Source organism: Mytilus galloprovincialis, chromosome 2, assembly GCF_965363235.1.
Source record: "Mytilus galloprovincialis chromosome 2, xbMytGall1.hap1.1, whole genome shotgun sequence".
In the NCBI taxonomy this organism is placed as follows: Eukaryota; Metazoa; Mollusca; class Bivalvia; order Mytilida; family Mytilidae; genus Mytilus; species Mytilus galloprovincialis.
This window is the reverse complement of record NC_134839.1, coordinates 111,530,554-111,550,008: the sequence shown is the minus strand read 5'-3', so window position 1 is coordinate 111,550,008 and position 19,455 is coordinate 111,530,554. Positions and strand designations below refer to the sequence as shown.

The 19,455-nt window shown below is 30.8% G+C and overlaps 1 protein-coding gene across 6 annotated transcripts in view; it reads right to left on the bottom strand.

Moving 5' to 3' along the window:
• Positions 1 to 609: 609 nt before the first annotated feature.
• The window catches only part of LOC143065381 (polypeptide N-acetylgalactosaminyltransferase 13-like), a 30,443-nt gene continuing 11,597 nt past the window's right edge, over positions 610 to 19,455 (bottom strand). For 4 of the 6 annotated variants that reach the window (XM_076238918.1, XM_076238920.1, XM_076238921.1 and 1 more), the window contains 8 exons: positions 18,189 to 18,359; positions 14,930 to 15,047; positions 14,034 to 14,214; positions 13,286 to 13,425; positions 12,575 to 12,673; positions 11,441 to 11,575; positions 6,470 to 6,542; positions 610 to 5,701 (listed from right to left, as the gene is read on the bottom strand). In XM_076238918.1, coding sequence (XP_076095033.1) covers positions 5,646 to 5,701; positions 6,470 to 6,542; positions 11,441 to 11,575; positions 12,575 to 12,673; positions 13,286 to 13,425; positions 14,034 to 14,214; positions 14,930 to 15,047; positions 18,189 to 18,359 — 973 coding nt within the window. In that variant the 3' untranslated portion in view covers positions 610 to 5,645. Of the gene's footprint in view, positions 5,702 to 6,469; positions 6,543 to 10,753; positions 10,880 to 11,440; positions 11,576 to 12,574; positions 12,674 to 13,285; positions 13,426 to 14,033; positions 14,215 to 14,929; positions 15,048 to 18,188; positions 18,360 to 19,455 lie in introns of all 6 variants that reach the window. The other 2 variants (XM_076238919.1, XM_076238923.1) reach the window with 2 other exon arrangements.

Here is a 19,455-nt window from a genome sequence, read left to right as displayed (position 1 = left end):
AATTTGAATTGTGATTAAATAGTTGCTCGTTTTTGGCCCTTAATTCCTACTGTTTGCCCCATAACCCTTCAAATAAATCCCAACCTTCTTCGTATGGTATTTAACATTGTGGCACAATTTCAGAGCAATTGAAATACTTATTCACAAGTTATTGTCCTAAAACTAGATAAATGCTTGTTTTGGGCCCCTTTAGGCCCATAATTCCTAAACCTTTGAGACCATAACCCCAAAATCAATCCAAACCTTCCTTTTGTGGTAATAAACATTGTGTTAAAATTTTATTGATTTCTATTTCCTATACAAAGGTTATTATCTGGAAACCATCAGTCTTCGGACTACGCTGAAGAAGTTGCCTCCACCGATGATGACAACATGATACTAATATACAACAATTTTTATTTTTATTTTTGCAGTTGTATAAAAAGATTGGCAGCCTTAAATGACAGGTATGTTTCAAATTGACAACCTATGTTTTTTTCCAACATAAAAAGGGTCAAGTGTTGAATCATATTTTTTTCCAACTCTGATGAGTGTCAGTAGGGTTAAATAATTCATTAAAGGTTTTTTTTCTAGAACTGTTTTTGTAGGCTGAAGTAAATAAAGCTGATATAATTCATATTTACCATTTTTTTATTTTTACCAATCTATGCATCGAAATTCATCTACTGTAAACAATAAATAACAATACAGAATTATCATCTAAACATTGACCATCTAGTTAACAAAGACAAAAACTAGCCACAGAAGATGTTTCAATGGAATGCAAAAAAATAAATATAGCTCTTCTTTTGAAATAATGATTTTTATATTCTAAAAAGCATGGCATGTTATTTTTATAACACATTCTAATATATATATTCATATAAGATATTTATTCATCCCTTGTAACGATATTGAAATATCAGGATTGCAAATTAAATAAGTAAAATGTGTAGGTCTCTGTGAAGCATTGAATAGCCAAAATAAAATAAGCAATGAGAAAACTCCAAAACCCATGTGATAAATTTGTTTAAGAGGAATAAAACAATTTTCATATATATACATAGTACTGTATTTAGATAAAATGACCAAGGCTATATCAATGCTCAATCATATTTTGTAAGTCTTTTCAAATATCAGCAACAAAATGGATTTTGTCACAAAGAAAACAAATGTTCAAAATTAATTTCGTTACGACTTTCACTCTTCTTCGCCCAAAAAAGACCGTATTATCAAAACTGTAAGTTTATTTTTTAAAGTATAATTCATCCTCTTGAAATTTCAATAATACATGTAATCTTTTTCATTATTTTTATAACATGAACATAGTAAATTAGACTCCCTTGCCTTACTTTTTTCTTAAGTACAAATTACAGACATACTGATACAGTAACATAACATTTTAACAAATCTTATTTATTAAAACCTGCTGTAATTCAAACAATAAAATCAAATTCTGAAGGTGTCTGCATATTAAGATAGAATTTATAGTAACAACTTCAGTCTACATAAATAACAGCTGACAAGAAAAAATAATCAAGTACATATCCATTTTATTTTCGTGAGGAAGTTGTAAAAAGAAAGGTGTTCTCAAAACATATCTCAATTCAAACGAACATTTACTAAGAAAATTAAAAAACAAAATCAATTGAATAATATTTATATATTTAATCAAAATATCAAGTGTTTTACAGGATTTTACAGTAAATTTTGTTTCAAATTAAGATAAAAGGCATCTCTATTATTTATACTGTTTAGGTATGAAGCAGAAAACTTATATCAATCATGAGATTATCAATTGAACTGTTCGGATAGTAGGGGAAAGTGAGAAATGCCTCTCCAGTTCTACCCATAACAGTTTAGTCATGATCATTAATTTTATACAATAATAAGCATATCACAAAAGGGTTTTGATTTTTTTATAATCGGTGGTATAACCATTTACCATGCATAACCTTCTAAAAAGAATAAAAAAGCTCAAATACAAACATATAAATGTGGTGAGATAGAAATCTTAAAATGATCACATTTAATCACATTCATGGTTTAATAAAACTCTTTGAGCCTATACATAGAAAATTATGTAAGAACTCTAAACATCTTATGAATATAACTTAAAAAAATTATACATTTTCACTTTCTTTACATAATGAACACAACATATACAAAATCTTTAAACATTTCTATGTTATATTATTCTTCCATCGAGACATCATATACAATAAACAAAATGAACAAATTATTTACAATCAAAATATTTAAAAAATAGAATATATGATAAAATGAATATAAAATAATCAATCAATTACATCGTTTATATAAATGGTTAGGGAATGTTTGTTTTTCATTTTAGTACTCACTTTAGTACATATTTTTTTTTTCCTCTGTATAAAAATAACCAGTAACTTACAATTAACCAGTAACTTTTACAATATGGCAGAACAAAAATGTAAATGAATCCCTATTATAAGCAATGTTTGTATTTATATTATGTGGCATGGAACAAAAGCTAGTGTTTTCATTATGCTGTTGGCAAGATCGAAAATCTATACACTAATATCTGCACCTTTGTATGTGAATTCAGAAATTTACAAAAACTTTTGACATCCCAAATCTTTGAATATCAACTATCAAAATACCTACTAATTATGATCCATTTTTAAAGACTTGCATTTCACAATTAAATTATCCGTAGTTCTGTAGTGTGTTATTTGTGTTGAAGGCGTATTCAACTATGGAGGTATTCCTAAAAAAATATCTGGCAGGAAAACAAACATTTGGTTTACCCAAATGTAAACAAACCAAAACTTGTCTAAGCAGACAATGAATGAGAATGACAACCAAGGGCAAAGTTTTGACTTGTTATTTTATTCCAGACTGATGCATCATTTTTATAAATAAAATGTTATGGTAGTCATTTCTGAATTCCTAGAAATCTACTTTAAAGTTGACTAGATTTGTGCCTTCAAAAAAATGGCTGACACATAAAGTAATCACTATTTATTCTTTTGAAAAATTATTCTTTCATTGCTATATTTTCAAAACCAGGGAACACATATTAAAAATGATTATACTGGGATTCAGTGTCATATTATAATGCCTAGCACAATATATCTTATATGCAAAGAATACATGGTATACACTTGTTTACTTTTAGACTCTTTTATGAACTTATTTATTCAATTCAAAGTATTCTATTGTATAAAATCCTCTGAACCTGTAATGCATTATATTTAATAACGAACTGTATAGCACTAAAACATACTGAATTAATGTGACTAGATTAACCACACTGTAAATGCCATGTGTATGAATTATCTACTAGGATGTGAAGCAGCCATCCTTAATCAACAGCAATTATCTACAGAGGTTAACGTGCACCAATATACAAAGCATAATATGATGTCTTTATTTGCGTAAATTCATCTGCACATATGTCCCTATTTATATTCATGATATACATAACCATCATGGATAAAGTTGTTAATTTTGAAATTAAATTAACAAATCTCATATCAATATTTCTCCTGTGTTCACTTGTTTTATGCAGGAGTTTAAATCATTAAACTTAAACCTAAACATCCAATAATGAGGGGACACAAAATGTTTTTTCATATTGAAATAAACAGATTAAGGTGGTACCCAACACTTTCACTAAAATTAATTTGGCTCGTTTAATTTTCATAAAATTCTGTCAAAGTATTTACTTTGACCCTTTAACAAAAATATAAAAATTTCAAAAATTTTGAACCAACCGTTTTGTCAGAAAAAATACACTGGTTATATAGCAGTTTGACAAACACCAGTTTTGATCATTGAGAAGCTTAATATTCCTTTTACAACACAACGTAATTAAAACGTTTAGCTGACTTTACAGAGTTATCTCCCTGTAGTGTTAGGTACCACCTTAAATAAATAATTTTATTACAATTAATCATAAATTTTTTAGTGAAAAGTAGAAAATATTCATTGACTACTATACAGCACCTTACAATAAAAAAACCTTCATTAGTAAATTTACTTTAAGCTTTTACTATTTACATGATCTCCAATATAACTCGCATCTTTTAACATTTCAAAATATACATTTGAACTAGCGGTGGGATATTCTTCTTAAATAACTTTTACAATAAGAATTATTATTCTCTGAATTCGTATAAAATGAAATAGGATTTTATGCTATAACTTGGGCTGTAAGAATGTTCCCTATGTTTAGAAGTGTGTTAGGTTTTTATTATTTAATTTGATTCCTGAATTCAAAATTTAAATAAGCAGACCAAAAGATAGTCGTTGCACCTGATAGGTACCTGAGCCTTATATTTTACAATCCCTTCATACTGCGACAGCATGCATTCCTTAAGTCAATGTTCAGAAAACAACCTTAGAAACTGACTATGCAAACAATTAACTTCCAATTTGACTGATCAAAAACATGCTTTTTAAAGCACAGAAGTTGACTGATGGAAGTTCAATTAAAATACATGTTCTGTCCAGATAGAAACTGCATCATAATAATAATGATTTTGTCATTCCTCAAGCGATGTCTAATTCTTCCACTCTTAGCTATATATGTACAAGTTGTTTAGAAAAAGAAAAAGCTATAAAATACTGCAAAATTAAAAACAAAAATACTGATAAGTTTTCATGGAATTCAAAAGTACAAGTACATAATATAGCATTAAATAACCGTATCACTTCAAAAATATCTAATTACATTCAAATTCAACCTGCACGATCACAAATTATCAATCAATCATTACAAATAATTATGTTGTATTAAAATGCTAAGAACTGAATGAGAACACACAACAGATCTGTTTGAACTTGATAACTTCAACCAAAGGAAACTGCTTTGTAATATAACTGTTTACAATGGCTTAATAATTATCAGGGTTTAATACAGGTCATATTTTCTAGACATAACTATTAATGTGTTGTTTTTTTTCAAATAAATGTCTGCATAGATATTCTTTAAAATACTAAGCACATTTTGTATACTATTCAGAAAAAAATCAAGATAATGACTATTTTGTAATATTAGTGAGAGAAACTAAATGATGCATCTAAAAGCTTTCGTAACACATAATTCTAATGTCATTTATCTAATGCTCATCTACTTTGTTTTTACTTAAAAGAATTACATGAAAAGATTTTCAAGAGACATTTTGAGTTTTTAACTGTCAACATTCAAGTTTCAATACACCATTTTTTAGGAACAAAATTCTTAGTGTAATTGCATTACAGAAGAACCAATTATTGGTAACATTCCATATTAATATTAACCGAGGTAAAAGTTGGTTGTGTGACCAAATACCGTGCCCATGATCTCTCAGTGGCTACCTTATCTAACATAAATGTCAAATTACAAATTGAAAGAAAGTTAAAAACTAGATAAAGAAATGTCCTGCAAATTCTTTTTCTCAAGAAAAACCCATAATACATTAACATAAAACTGAATATGTGATGATGAATTAATTCTATCTTGTCTGATATGTTCTTCTTTACTATTACAGGTGACAAGTTTATAGAACTGTGATGAACACATTCCCTGGTCACACTGCTGTCAGGACAATCATGTTTCATCCACCAATCACTTTTGACTGGTAAATCACATTATTACTCCATTTTATCACAGATATTTTCTTGGAATTATTATAACTTATTTTTCACCATTTCATATCTTTGATTATCCATTTTTGACTTTGGCTACCATCACAAGTACCTGAAAGTAGACAGTAGAAATGAACATATTTTCTTTATCATGCTGCAAGGATTCATATCACTCAAACATATCTTATTACTCAAACATATCTTATTACTCTTTTTTTATACACTCTGTATAATTTCACTTTAATAAATAACAAAAGTGTACATTCTGAAATGTCTGGTCTGTTCTACTTATCAATGAATTCATATTAAAAGAATGTTATATGAAATTTTAATACAAGTATCATATAAACTTAGCATTATCAATGTTCTTTGAGAGTGAGGTCATGGTCAGATGAACCATGCCAGACATAAACACCTTACAATCATTCCATACATCAAATATAGGTGATCTATTGCTTCAAAATACAGACTTAAAGATGTTTTTATATAGATTAGACCATTGGTTTTCCTGTTTGAATGGTTATACTAGTAATTTTTTGGGTCCTTTATAGCTTGCTGGTCAATGTGAGTCTAGGCTCTGTGTTGAAGGCCGTACCGTGACCAAAATGGTTTACTTTAATAAATTGTTACTTGGATGGAGAGTTGTCTCATTGGCACTCATACCACATCTTCCTATATCTATACACATCACCGAGGAGCCAAAAAATTCTAGAATTAGAATGTTTTTTATTAACCTAGATTTTTGGGTTTATATGACTGTAAACTGTAAAAAAAATAATTGGTGAAGAAAAAATCATATGGTGATGCACTTCTTTTTTTTATTGATGATGATTTCAGTCCAGCAGCCAATATTACAGGACATTTAAGTAATTATACTGACCCACAGTTGGTTCATTATCATTTTGTTTTCCTCCTAAACACTGTTTACTGTTAACATGCTTCACTTCTAAAGTCTGAAATAAAACAACATCTCCATTATCTAATTCTATCAATTCAATTATCATGATTATTTTTACAAAAGCAAAGACACTGATAGTTGATAAACATTTAGTGATATTTGACTGTTGAACCCTGACAAATATTCAGATATAGAAATCTCACATGTTCTTTTTCTTTTCGTGAGTAATCATATATATGTATAACACGTACAATGACCTCTAATGAATTGAATATTAAATTTTGACAATACAATCAACTTGAACCATGCAGTATTAAGAAAATAACCCTTTAAGGTGTTTAAATCTATCAATCTTCATGATCTTAGCATAGTTCAATAACTGAAATATATATCTAAATTAACATAAACTTTGATTAGCTAGTTACTATTAAGGATGACATTACTAAGCATATAATACAAAGTTTTCCAGGAGTATGACAATTGCCACTAAATAAAACATCACAAACTTAATTGTGCTAGCCTTTACTAGGGTTCAATAAGAAAATGTTTATATCACAGAAATACTATTCTTCTTGAAAAGAATGAAGTAAATATATTTGTTAATGTGTGTATGGTCTTCTATTTTTTGTTGCATGATATGTCATATTAGAAAAGATGAAAAATGTTGTGAAAACTTATAAATATCTAACACAGAAGTTTGGATTTTCTCAGGATGACATATCTTAAATATGTACTATTTAGCAATGTTTCAGAGGAGAAGATTTTTGTAAAAGTGAAGGACGACGGACGAAGACGACGGATGCCAAGTGATGAGAAAAGCAAAGGGCCCGGTGAGCTAATAAAAAAGGTAAGATAAACTAGAGGCTCTAAAGAGCCTGTGTCGCTCACCTTGGTCTATGTGACTATTAAACAAAGGAAGCAGATGGATTCATGACAAAATTGTATTTTGGTGATGGTGAAGTGTTTGTACATCTTACTTTACTGAACATCCTTGCTGCTTACAATTATCTCTATCTATAATGAACTTGGCCCAGTAGTTTCAGTGGAAAATGTTAGTAAAAATTTACAAATTTTATAAAAATTGTTGAAAATTGACTATAAAGGACAATAACTCCTTAGAGTTTCGGTCATGTTGACTTATTTGTAAATCTTACTTTGCTGAACATTATTGCTGTTTACAGTTTATCTCTATCTATAATAATATTCAAGACAATAACCAAAAACAGCAAAATTTCCTTAAAATTACCAATTCAGGGGTAGGAACCCAACAACGGGTTGTCAGATTTATCTGAAAATTTCAGGGCAGATAGATCTTGACCTGATAAACAATTTAACCCTGTGTCAGATTTGCTCTAAATGCTTTGGTTTTTAAGTTATAAGCCAAAAACTGCATTTTACCCCTATGTTCTATTTTTAGCCGTGGCGGCCATCTTGGTTGGTTGGCCGGGTCACCGGACACATTTTTAAAACTAGATACCCCAAAGATAATTGTGGCCAAGTTTGGTTAAATTTGGCCCAGTAGTTTCAGAGGAGAAGATTTTTGTAAAAGATTACTAAGATTTACGAAAAATGGTTAAAAATTGACTATAAAGGGCAATAACTCCTATATGGGTCAACTGACCATTTCGGTCATGTTGACTTATTTGTAAATCTTACTTTGCTGAACATTATTGCTGTTTACAGTTTATTTCTATCAATAATAATTTTCAAGATAATAACCAAAAACAGTAAAATTTCCTTAAAATTACCAATTCAGGGGCAGGAACCCAACAACAAGTTATCCGATTCATCTGAAAATTTCAGGGCAGATAGATCTTGACCTGATAAACAATTTTACCCAAGTCAGATTTGCTCTAAATGCTTTGGTTTTTGAGTTATAAGCCAAAACCTGCATTTTACCCCTATGTTCTATTTGTGGCCATTTTGGTTGGTTGGCCGGGTCACCGGACACATTTTTTAAACTAGATACCCCAATGATGATTGTGGCCAAGTTTGGTTTAATTTGGCCCAGTAGTTTCAGAGGAGAAGATTTTTGTAAAAGTTAACGCAGGACGACGCCGGACGCCAAGTGATGGGAAAAGCTCACTTGGCCCTTCGGGCCAGGTGAGCTAAAAATGCAAATCATATCATGACAATATCTACAACCATTGTATAAAAATGTATCACATAATAAGTCCCATCATAAATGTGTCTTTTGGCATTAAGAAATCATGCATGGGCTCTGTGGAAATACTTTTGTGAATAAGAATCAATAAAGACACAGTTGGCTTTATTATTTTTTGACAATCGAAGAAAAATGTGATTTTTAACAAGTTGGTTTGTCCCAAGTCAGGAGCCTGTAATTCAGTGGTTGTCGTTTGTTTATGTGTTACATATTTGTTTTTCGTTCATTTTTTTTATATAAATAAGGCCGTTAGTTTTCTCGTTTGAATTGTTTTACATGGTCTTATCTGGGCCTTGTATAGCTGACTATGCGGTATGGGCTTTGCTCATTGTTGAAGGCCGTACGGTGACCTATAGTTGTTAATGTCTGTGTCATTTTGGTCTCTTGTGGACAGTTGTCTCATTGTCAATCATACCACATCTTTTTTTTTATATTGAAATTAATATCCCTTTGAAATAGTTTACAGTAAACAGTACTTGATTAACTGCAAGCAAGATATCTGACAAGTACTGAAATAACAGCAAATCAATACTTGAAGGACAACTAACCACATTTTTGCACAGTACTTGAAAGACTGCAGGCAATATTTTTTAACAGTACTTGGTTGACAGCAAGCCAGTTTTAAACAGTACTTAATGGACTGAAAGCTATGTTTGAGCAGTATATGATTGACTGCAAACTAGATGTTTGAGCAATACTTGATTGACTGAACACCACTTGTTTGAAAGGAACTTGATTGACAGAAAGCCAAATGTTTGAACAGTACTTGACAGACTGCATGCCATTAATGTAAGAACAGTAATTGATTGACTTAAAGCCAGATTTTTGAAGTTCTTGATTGATGGCAATGTTTGAACAGTACTTGATTAATAATCAAGTATTGATTAACAGAAAGACCAATGTTTGAAAAATACGGATTAATGAAAGCAAACCAGGTATTTGAACAGAACTTGATTGACAGCATGCCAAATGATTACTGTCAGGAATATCTTCAGCACTAAACATTTTTATGTTTGTACATTTGATGATGTTGAGATCTTTAATGCTGTTTCAGTTGTTATACATTCCTTTGTTGTGTTTGAGCTTTTGATTTTGCCATTTGATTAGGGACTCTACATTTTGAATTTTCCTCGAGTTCAGTATTTTTGTGATTTTACTTTTTCAGACTAAAACTAAGTAACGTATGTTCAACCCATAATTTTTTCTTAAAATGTCCTGTGCCAAGTAAGGAATATGGCAGTTGTTATCAAACTGTAACAGTTCAGTGTTTCTGTTGTTCTGCTGTTTTCCTGGGTAATTGTTTGTGACCCTGATTTGTTTTTCGATTTATGACTATTGAACAGCAGAATACTACTGTTGCCTTTATTTACCTTTGAATGCATTTTTCAGCAAAGTTTATTGTTTATAATATAAAATTTGGTCTTAAAAAGTCAAAACTGTCTGTGCATGTCATTAAAATGGAAAAAAAATACAATATAAATAAACAAAATATAAAGACAATCAATTATAAAAATGCCATTTATAACCCCTGCCAGAACATGCCCTCTTCCAATGTCATGCCTACTTTCAAAAGCAACATAATAAATTCTGTTAGATAGTAGGTATGAAACATTCATTAAAATAACAGGTAAGCATAAAATTCACTTTTATTGAAGCAAAGTAAAAGAAAGTATTTAGTATAAAAAAAGGAAACATTTTTTATCTTATTTTTTTTTTTAAAACATTTATGTTTTGGATTTATCTATTTAATAGGATGCTATTGACTTTGTCAAATTTGAACAAATAAAAAATAAACAAAATGGCTGTGACATTTGTTTAAAATACGTGGCAAAAGTAAGAATCTGTCTTGTTCCAGTATATTTACATGAAAAAATCGACTACAGGAACATTGAACTCAATCAAAAACTTTCCTCCTATTAAAAAAAATCACACTAAAGTTCTATAAAAACTTTAATATTCCTACATGAACTGAATATGCATCCTACCTTAATTTTAATATATCAAAAGGTCTATCGACAAGTGTTTAAGGTTAAACAATTAATTAATTATGTTGCTTTATGAAGTACTCCCGCGTCTAGAGATAAAGATTATTGCATGTCTACCTGTCTTATATATTGCCATTGTCCATGACTGGTATCACAGTCTACCAACATTACAGAATAGTATTGCACATCAACACACATGTTATCATCTGTTCGTAGCTGTTTACTCTGGGTGTAGCTGAAAACCTAACATGCGGAGAGGAAAGAACTAAGGTTATAATCAAACAAAAGTTACACCTAGTAACACAAAGGATATGTGGCTTGTATTTGTTACTTCAGTTAGAATATCCTACATATGTAAGCATCGTATTTACTATACAACTTCTTAGTACTTCATGTAACCTGGCCAAAATATTTGTTAAAGTTGTAATTGATATACAATATGTAATTATTATAAGTTGTTTTAAATGTTTTTAATGTCATTTGGTACAGAATAAAAAATTGTAAATCTTATATCAATGCTTTATTTGTAGAAATCTTTAGTCTGAAGCCACAAATAAAACTATACAAACACACATACAAAGGAACCCAAAGCATGCAAACAGCCATCTGAAATTCAGAAATAAATATATAACATCAAACATGTCATTGTCACAGCAGTGGTTGATGATCAGAGGTGCATAGAAGAAGACGATTACAGTAAGAATTTTTTATTTACATGTGAAATTTGAAAAACTGCATTTTGATTGGTCATCAATCACCACATGACAAGAACATTTAAGAGAACAACAGTAAACAATGTTATACCTGTCGATCATATTCCCATTTTTGATTACCCCCTAAACCGTGACACTGAAATAATTTAACGGGGCCGCCTATGGCTGACACATCCAAACAAACATCATCAGTCTGTAAAGCTTTCTTTTTAGTATAAGAGAAAATCTGAAATATGGTTAATGATAGATAACATATAATATTTAAACACAAAAGCTTACTAGTCATCCAAATCATGTCTGATGGCAGAAGATTTAAGTTTTTATGATCATAAGAGGGTAAAAGTAAAATGATTCCAATACTGTCAATTCAGGGTTTTTTTAATGTTTTAAAAATTGGGACAGGATAGTTTTTTTCATACTAAAAAGTATTTTTTTGAAGAATTTTTCTATTTTTGAAAATTCAGGACAAGAGATTATTGCTCTTTTCATGTTTCTCCCACAAGTACCTTATTTTTGGTTTAAGTTTAATTATGTGGCTTCAAAACTCTTAATTAATGTACAGTATTACTGATTAATCATACCCTGGTTCTAAGTATTCTGTAAACAGGACGATTATGAACTAACAATGCAATTGTTTATACAACATGGTCATGTAAGGATGTAAACCAAATGAATGATTCAATAACCAGACTCCTCATCAGTACCAGTAATATACAATCATATCAATTCAACATTTCTATGCAATTTCTGTAAATTCAGAAATTATTGTGTGCATATATTATTGCAATTTTGTTGTTTTAGACTAAAAATGCGATTTTTATTTTTTGAGGTGTTGAGAAAAATCATGTGTAATGCATATAAAAAATTTTAAAATGTGAGTTAAAATTATTGCGATTATAACCCTGTCGCATTTTTGCAATAATAAAAACATCGCAATAATTTCTTAATTTACAGTATAACAAAATGTTTAGAAAGTAATCATATTAACTCAGTAAGACAATGCATTCAAATTTATACAACCAATGTAAACATATTTTGTTCTGTTAACTATGGGAACAATCTAGAATTATCTCTCTTTAACCAAAATTTAGAAAAACTATTTTAAAATCGATTTAGAATATATCCGATATTCTTTTGTTATAATTTAAGTTAATTTTCAGATGTAATCCATTATTTCAAAAAACTCTCTTCCAACACCATCTGTGTATCTATAACAGACACTCACCTGATTTCCTCCTTGGCTATGACAGTGGACAAGTCCTGTTTTTTCACCACTTTTTCTTCCCATGCTGTCTATACATTTATTAGTTGCTTTATTTCTTATCTTTAAAATATAAATGAATTAACTTATGAATTATTTTTGATTCTAATAGGACAAATACGGCAATTCTTTTGGATTGAAGTGCTCTAGGTGGAGGCAAATATTTGCCGTTCCCATAAAAAAACACTATTAAACTGGCGTAAAAGAACCGAGCAAAATGAATAAGTGACATGATGAAACCATTAACAATAACATATTTAGAACGTTTTTGATGTACTCAAAGCGTTTGAAGGACGTCATGTTAGAAATTCTTAATATTTACAAGTCTGGATTTGTTTCAACTCTTTGTTTTTTATTCCAAGCAAATAACATATAACATAAGGTTCCCAAATTGCACCTATTTTGACAGTTTATTCACCTCATTTTATGAAACAGACACAGGTTTCCATTCTGTGTTTATTTCGTATATACATGTATGTCACCTTATTACTTTTTATTTAGTAATTATACTTCAGAACAATTTAGAACCACAAATTTAATTTGTAACTGAATCATAAAAAAATATGTTTGAAATTATCTCCATACAATGAAGATTCAATTTCACTTCAGAACATTTCCCCTATCAACCATGATGTGAAAACTCCCACAAAATATTACTTCTTTACTCATACCAACCTCTCCCAGTGCAAAATAATCTAATGGTAACTGTGACTCAGGGTAAACGTTTTCTAGATACCATCTAAAACTTTTACATTGTAATCTCTTTCTCATACTTTGTCTTTCTTTCACATCTCCATAGCTGGTACTTCTAACACCTAGAAATTAAACAAAACTAGCACAAGTTTAAAAAGATAATTGCATGAATAATTGTCTTAATTGATGAATGAGAAGCACATTGCAATGAAATGACTGATATAATTTTTCTAAAACAAGAGCAATACAGTGTCCGGACCCGAGTTACATGGTACTGGTTGGAAGAAATACTGAACTATATAGATGAGAAAATGGTAAGAATTACATTTGAAGCATTTAAAATGAATGAATATTATTGTAGTTCAGACAATTCTCACACTGAAGAGTGTATTATCTTGACAGCACTATAGACAGATGAGTGTATTATCTTGACAGCACTATAGCCAGATGAGTGTATTATCTTGACAGCACTATAGCCAGATGAGTGTATTATCTTGACAGCACTATAGCCAGATTTAATTTATTCATAGCTAGATTTGTATGATATGTAGGTTTGTTTTACATTTTGGTAAGTATCTGAATATAAACTTAATTTGAATATTCAAGCTTAAATACAGATTGACTTATGAAGAAAGGAAAATGTTGGAGTGTAGGATGACCCAAATAGGTACACACTGGTGACCTGACCTCTACATATGCCATTAGTTTCTGATTCTGGCATATAACATACCTGGATTAATTTTATAAAAGAAATCTTTATATTCATCCATCCAAACTTCTACAATTCTCTGTGTGTTGTGATTGATAATTCTAGCCACACCCCCTGGCCATGAATATGGAGATGTTTTACGGAAGACATGACCCACTCTTGAACAGGTAACAATATATACTTTTCCTCCACACATCCATACCTAGGGAATGTATAATCTGATATTACATATTTGTTACGAATACGTTAGGTTTTGCATATGTAATACCCTCAAAATTGCACGGGACAAAAAAGAGTATATTGGTTATTGTGCCTTGATTTCAAAAATCGTGACTTCATTGGTTAATTAACGACAATTGATAACACTTAAATGATAAAATGTTTAAGATTTTACCTGTTATGTTTCATTAAATTATTATAATTGATTTTTTTCTCTCTCCTATCTGTAGAACTTAAATATGTGATAGATTATAAAGATATCTTTTCCATATTGGCCCTGGTATCATCCCTCAACCAATATCAGCCCCTAGCTACAGCCTCAGGCATATATGGCAGTCTCTGGATGATACTAGGGCCAATATGGAAAAGGGCATGTTATAATCTTCACATATTAAATGATTTATTTTTATATTCACTTTGTTCTTGATAGACACATACTGAAAATGCTGAAGGGACAGAAGGTCCCAGACAGCAATCAACGTAATTACTATTTCATCTATATAAAATATCATTTATCAAGAGCACTTATTTGGAAATCATTCACTGTAAAAAGTATGTCTGGTCTGTTTTTGCATTCATTTAAAAAAAGGTTGTATATTACTCCTTGTCCACTGTATATTTTGGAGTGTATATCAGTTCTAGTGTATCTATAATCTACTAAATAAGGAAACTTTGCCTATCACTATGTTTCAACTTACCCTGAATGACATTTCTAAATTCTCTCCTCCCCATATGTCCATTCCTTCATCATACGATCCTATCTCATAAAAGTAGTCTCTGTCTATAGAAAATAGTCCTCCTGCCATTGTAGGTGTTCTAAAAGAGATATATCAATATAGTGTCAGATAAAAACATTCAATAAACAAGTTAATCTTTGTACTATAAAAAAAAGCCTGTCTATTTTAGTTACATTTGTTGACAACTTCAATATTTATATTAACATCCATTTATTTTTTCTATTAAAATAAACGCTATCCATGTTTTTGATCAGGTTAACTTTCCATGTTTTAGATCAGGTTAACTTACCATGTTTTAGATCAGGTTAACTTTCCATGTTTTAGATCAGCTTAACTTTCCATGGTTTAGATCAGCTTAACTTACCATGTTTTTGATCAGCTTAACTTACCATGTTTTAGATCAGGTTAACTTTCCATGTTTTAGATCAGCTTAACTTTCCATGTTTTAGATCAGGTTAACTTTCCATGTTTTTGATCAGGTTAACTTACCATGTTTTAGATCAGGTTAACTTTCCATGTTTTAGATCAGGTTAACTTACCATCAGAATGTCATCAATGACTGATATATACTCATATAATGCTTCAAGTTTTCAGTATTCTGTAGCGCGTACAAGTTATCATTAAAGAAAACAAAACAGTTATTTCATTAAATTTAAAACTTACCAAATAAGTTAAGAATATTCCAACATACAAGAATGAAAAAAATACATGTGTTCGAGATACATAATAAACATCTATACCACCATCATACCACGTGATATACAATTAAAATAAGTAGAACAAGAGTGCACACGCTGAAATGTCTCGCCGTCTATACTAATCATTGATATTATGTTGATAGTCCTAGGTATAAAGCTAAGCTTTATTACAACTGTCACATAAACTTAACATTAACCAAGATAACTAAACAAAGACCAATGAACCTTGAAAATGAGGTCAAGGTCAGATGAAACATGCCAGGCAGACATGTACAGCTAACAATGCTTCTATACAACATATATAGTTACCCATTACTTATAGTTTAAGAAAAATAGACCAAAACACAAAAACTTGACACTGTGCAATGAACCGTGAAAATGAGGTCACGGTCAAATAAAACCTGCGCAACTGACATAAAGATCATAAAATATTTCCATACACCATATATACATGTAGTTGACCTATGGCATATAGTATTAGATAAAAAGGCCAAAACTCAAAAATTTCACTTTGACCACTGAACCATGAAAATGAGGACAGGGTCACATGGCATCTGCCCGCTTGACATGTACATTTTACAATCATTCCATACAACAAATATAGTAGACCTATTGCATATAGTATGAAAAAAACAGACCAAAACACAAAAATTTAACTATAACCACTGAACCATGAAAATGAGGTCAAGGTCAGATGACACCTGCCAGTTGGACATGTACACCTTACAGTCCTTCCATACACCAAATATACTAGCCCTATTGCTTATAGTATCTGAGATATGGACTTGACCACCAAAACTTAACCTTGTTCACTGATCCATGAAATGAGGTCGAGGTCAAGTGAAAACTGTATGACAGACATGAGGACCTTGCAAGGTACGCACATATCAAATACAGTTATCCTATTACTTATAATAAGAGAGAATTCAACATTACAAAAAATTTGAACTTTTTTTCAAGTGGTCACTGAACCATGAAAATGAAGTCAAGGACATTGGACATGTGACTGACGGAAACTTTGTAACATGAAGCATCTATATACAAAGTATGAAGCATCCAGGTCTTCCACCTTCTAAAATATAAAGCTTTTAAGAAGTGAGCTAACACCGCCGCCGCCGCCGTAGCCGTAGCCGCCGGATCACTATCCCTATGTCGAGCTTTCTGCAACAAAAGTAGCAGGCTCGACAAAAACGTAAACAGAGAGAAAGTATGTTTTCCGGATTTGTTGCTATGCAGATTTTGTAAACTATATAGATTGTAATATTCTATTAACCACTGGTTCATTTGATAATTAACACACAGGGATAAACCTATTTGGGATAGTTGTACCTTTTAGGGTATTTGTTAACAACCAATTGTGCAGTAAACGGAATAATTATTAAAAAAAAAAAAACAAGAATGTGTCCAAAGTACACGGATGCCACACTTGCACTATCATTTTCCATGTTCAATGGACCGTGAAATCAGGTAAAAATCTAATTTGGCATTAAAATTAGAAGGATTATACTATAGGAAACATGTGTACTAAGTTTCAAGTTAATTGGACTTTAGCTTCATCAAACACAACCTTGACCAAAAACTTTAACCTGAAACTCCCACTTTCATTTTCTATGTTCAGTGGACTGTGAAATTGGGGTCAAAAGTCTAATTTGGCTTTAAAATCAGAAAGATAATATCATAAGCAACAAGTGTACTAAGTTTCAAGTTGATCAGACTTCAGCTTCATCAAAAACTATCTTGACCAAAAACTTTAACCTGAAGCAGGACGAACTATCGTAGGTGGGGCATAAAAAAAACGCTATCGAGACAATATTATCTATTGATTTTTTAAAAATTACTGCTTTTGAAAGTTCTACTTCAAACTTTGATTTGCCAAAAGACGTGTGATTCAGAGCTTTAGAGAAGATAGACTTTTGATATCTTGCAGTATATTTTAAGGGTGACATTTGGTAACTATCTTATTGACTTTACCCCCACATCGTTATCATATGGATTCTTTATGATTTTCTAATTCAAAATTAAAATAAATGGGGAAGTGTCCATTGGACACAAATGATGCCCCACTTGCATATAAAGTAATGAAAGGACATAACTACAGAACTGTAAATGTGACCCTACCTAAATGTGTACTTGATCTGAGTTTTGTGGTATAAAGTATTGTTTATAAGTTTCTTAACATTTAGTTGAGGCAAACTTAAGTTAGAGAATGGAAAAGAAAAATTCAGCAATTTTTCAATTTGTAGAGGGCATAACGCTATAATAAAGGTAAAGCCACCAAAATTCAAACTTGATCTTTGTTTTGTAGTAATTAGCATTGTGCATAAGTTTCATAACATTTGGTTGAGGCAAACTAAAGTTAAAGAAAAAAAACCAATTTTGGGATGTACAGACAGATGGACATACAGACAAGGGTAAAACTTAATGGCCCCTCTGCTATGGTGGGTCATAAAAAAATCAATTAAAATAAGAGTAATTTCTGTAAAGATTATTGTGGTAAAATCTTCATTTGATATGTAACACACCTTGTTGGGTTACTCCTTTCTCCACCTCTCCTGTCTAACTCTCTCTGAGGAACTGGGTACCAGCGGAAATTTAATTTCCAATTAAACCCTCCCCATGTCATATCAGATCCAGGAATGTATTCAAATGTATCATCACTGATCACATCAATTATGGGACATACAACTGCAGTTCTGTAATAGAAAAGATATCACTGATTACATCAATTATGGGACATATAACTGCAGTTCTGTAATAAAAAAGACATCACTGATCACATCAATAATTGAACATACAACTGCAGTTCTGTAATAGAAAAGATATCACTGATTACATCAATTATGGGACATACAACTGCAGTTCTGTAATAGAAAAGACATCACTGATCACATCAATAATGGGACACACAACTGCAGTTCTGTAATAGAAAAGATATCACTGATCACATCAATAATGGGACACACAACTGCAGTTCTGTAATAGAAAAGATGTCACCGATCACATCAATAATGGGACACACAACTGCAGTTCTGTAATAGAAAAGATATTGCAGTTCTGTAATAGAAAAGATATCACTGATCACATCAATAATGGGACACACAACTGCAGTTCTGTAATAGAAAAGATGTCACCGACCACATCAATTATGGGACATACAACTGCAGTTCTGTAATAGAAAAGATATTGCAGTTCTGTAATAGAAAAAATATCACTGACCACATCAATTATTGGACATACAACTACAGTTCTGTAATAGAAAAGATATCACTGATCACATCAATTATGGGACATACAACTGCAGTTCTGTAATATAAAAGATATTGCAGTTCTGTAATAGAAAAAATATCACTGACCACATCAATTATTGGACATACAACTACAGTTCTGTAATAGAAAAGATATCACTGATCACATCAATTATGGGACATACAACTGCAGTTCTGTAATAGAAAAGATATTGCAGTTCTGTAATAGAAAAAATATCACTGACCACATCAATTATTGGACATACAACTACAGTTCTGTAATAGAAAAGATATCACTGATCACATCAATTATGGGACATACAACTGCAGTTCTGTAATAAAAAAGACATCACTGATCACATTAATAATTGGACATACAACTGCAGTTCTGTAATAAAAAAGATATCACTAATCACATCAATAATGGGACATACAACTGCAGTTCTGTAATAGAAAAGATATCACTGATCACAACAATTATTGGACATACAACTGCAGGTCTGTAATAGAAAAGATATCACTGATCACATCAATTATGGGACAT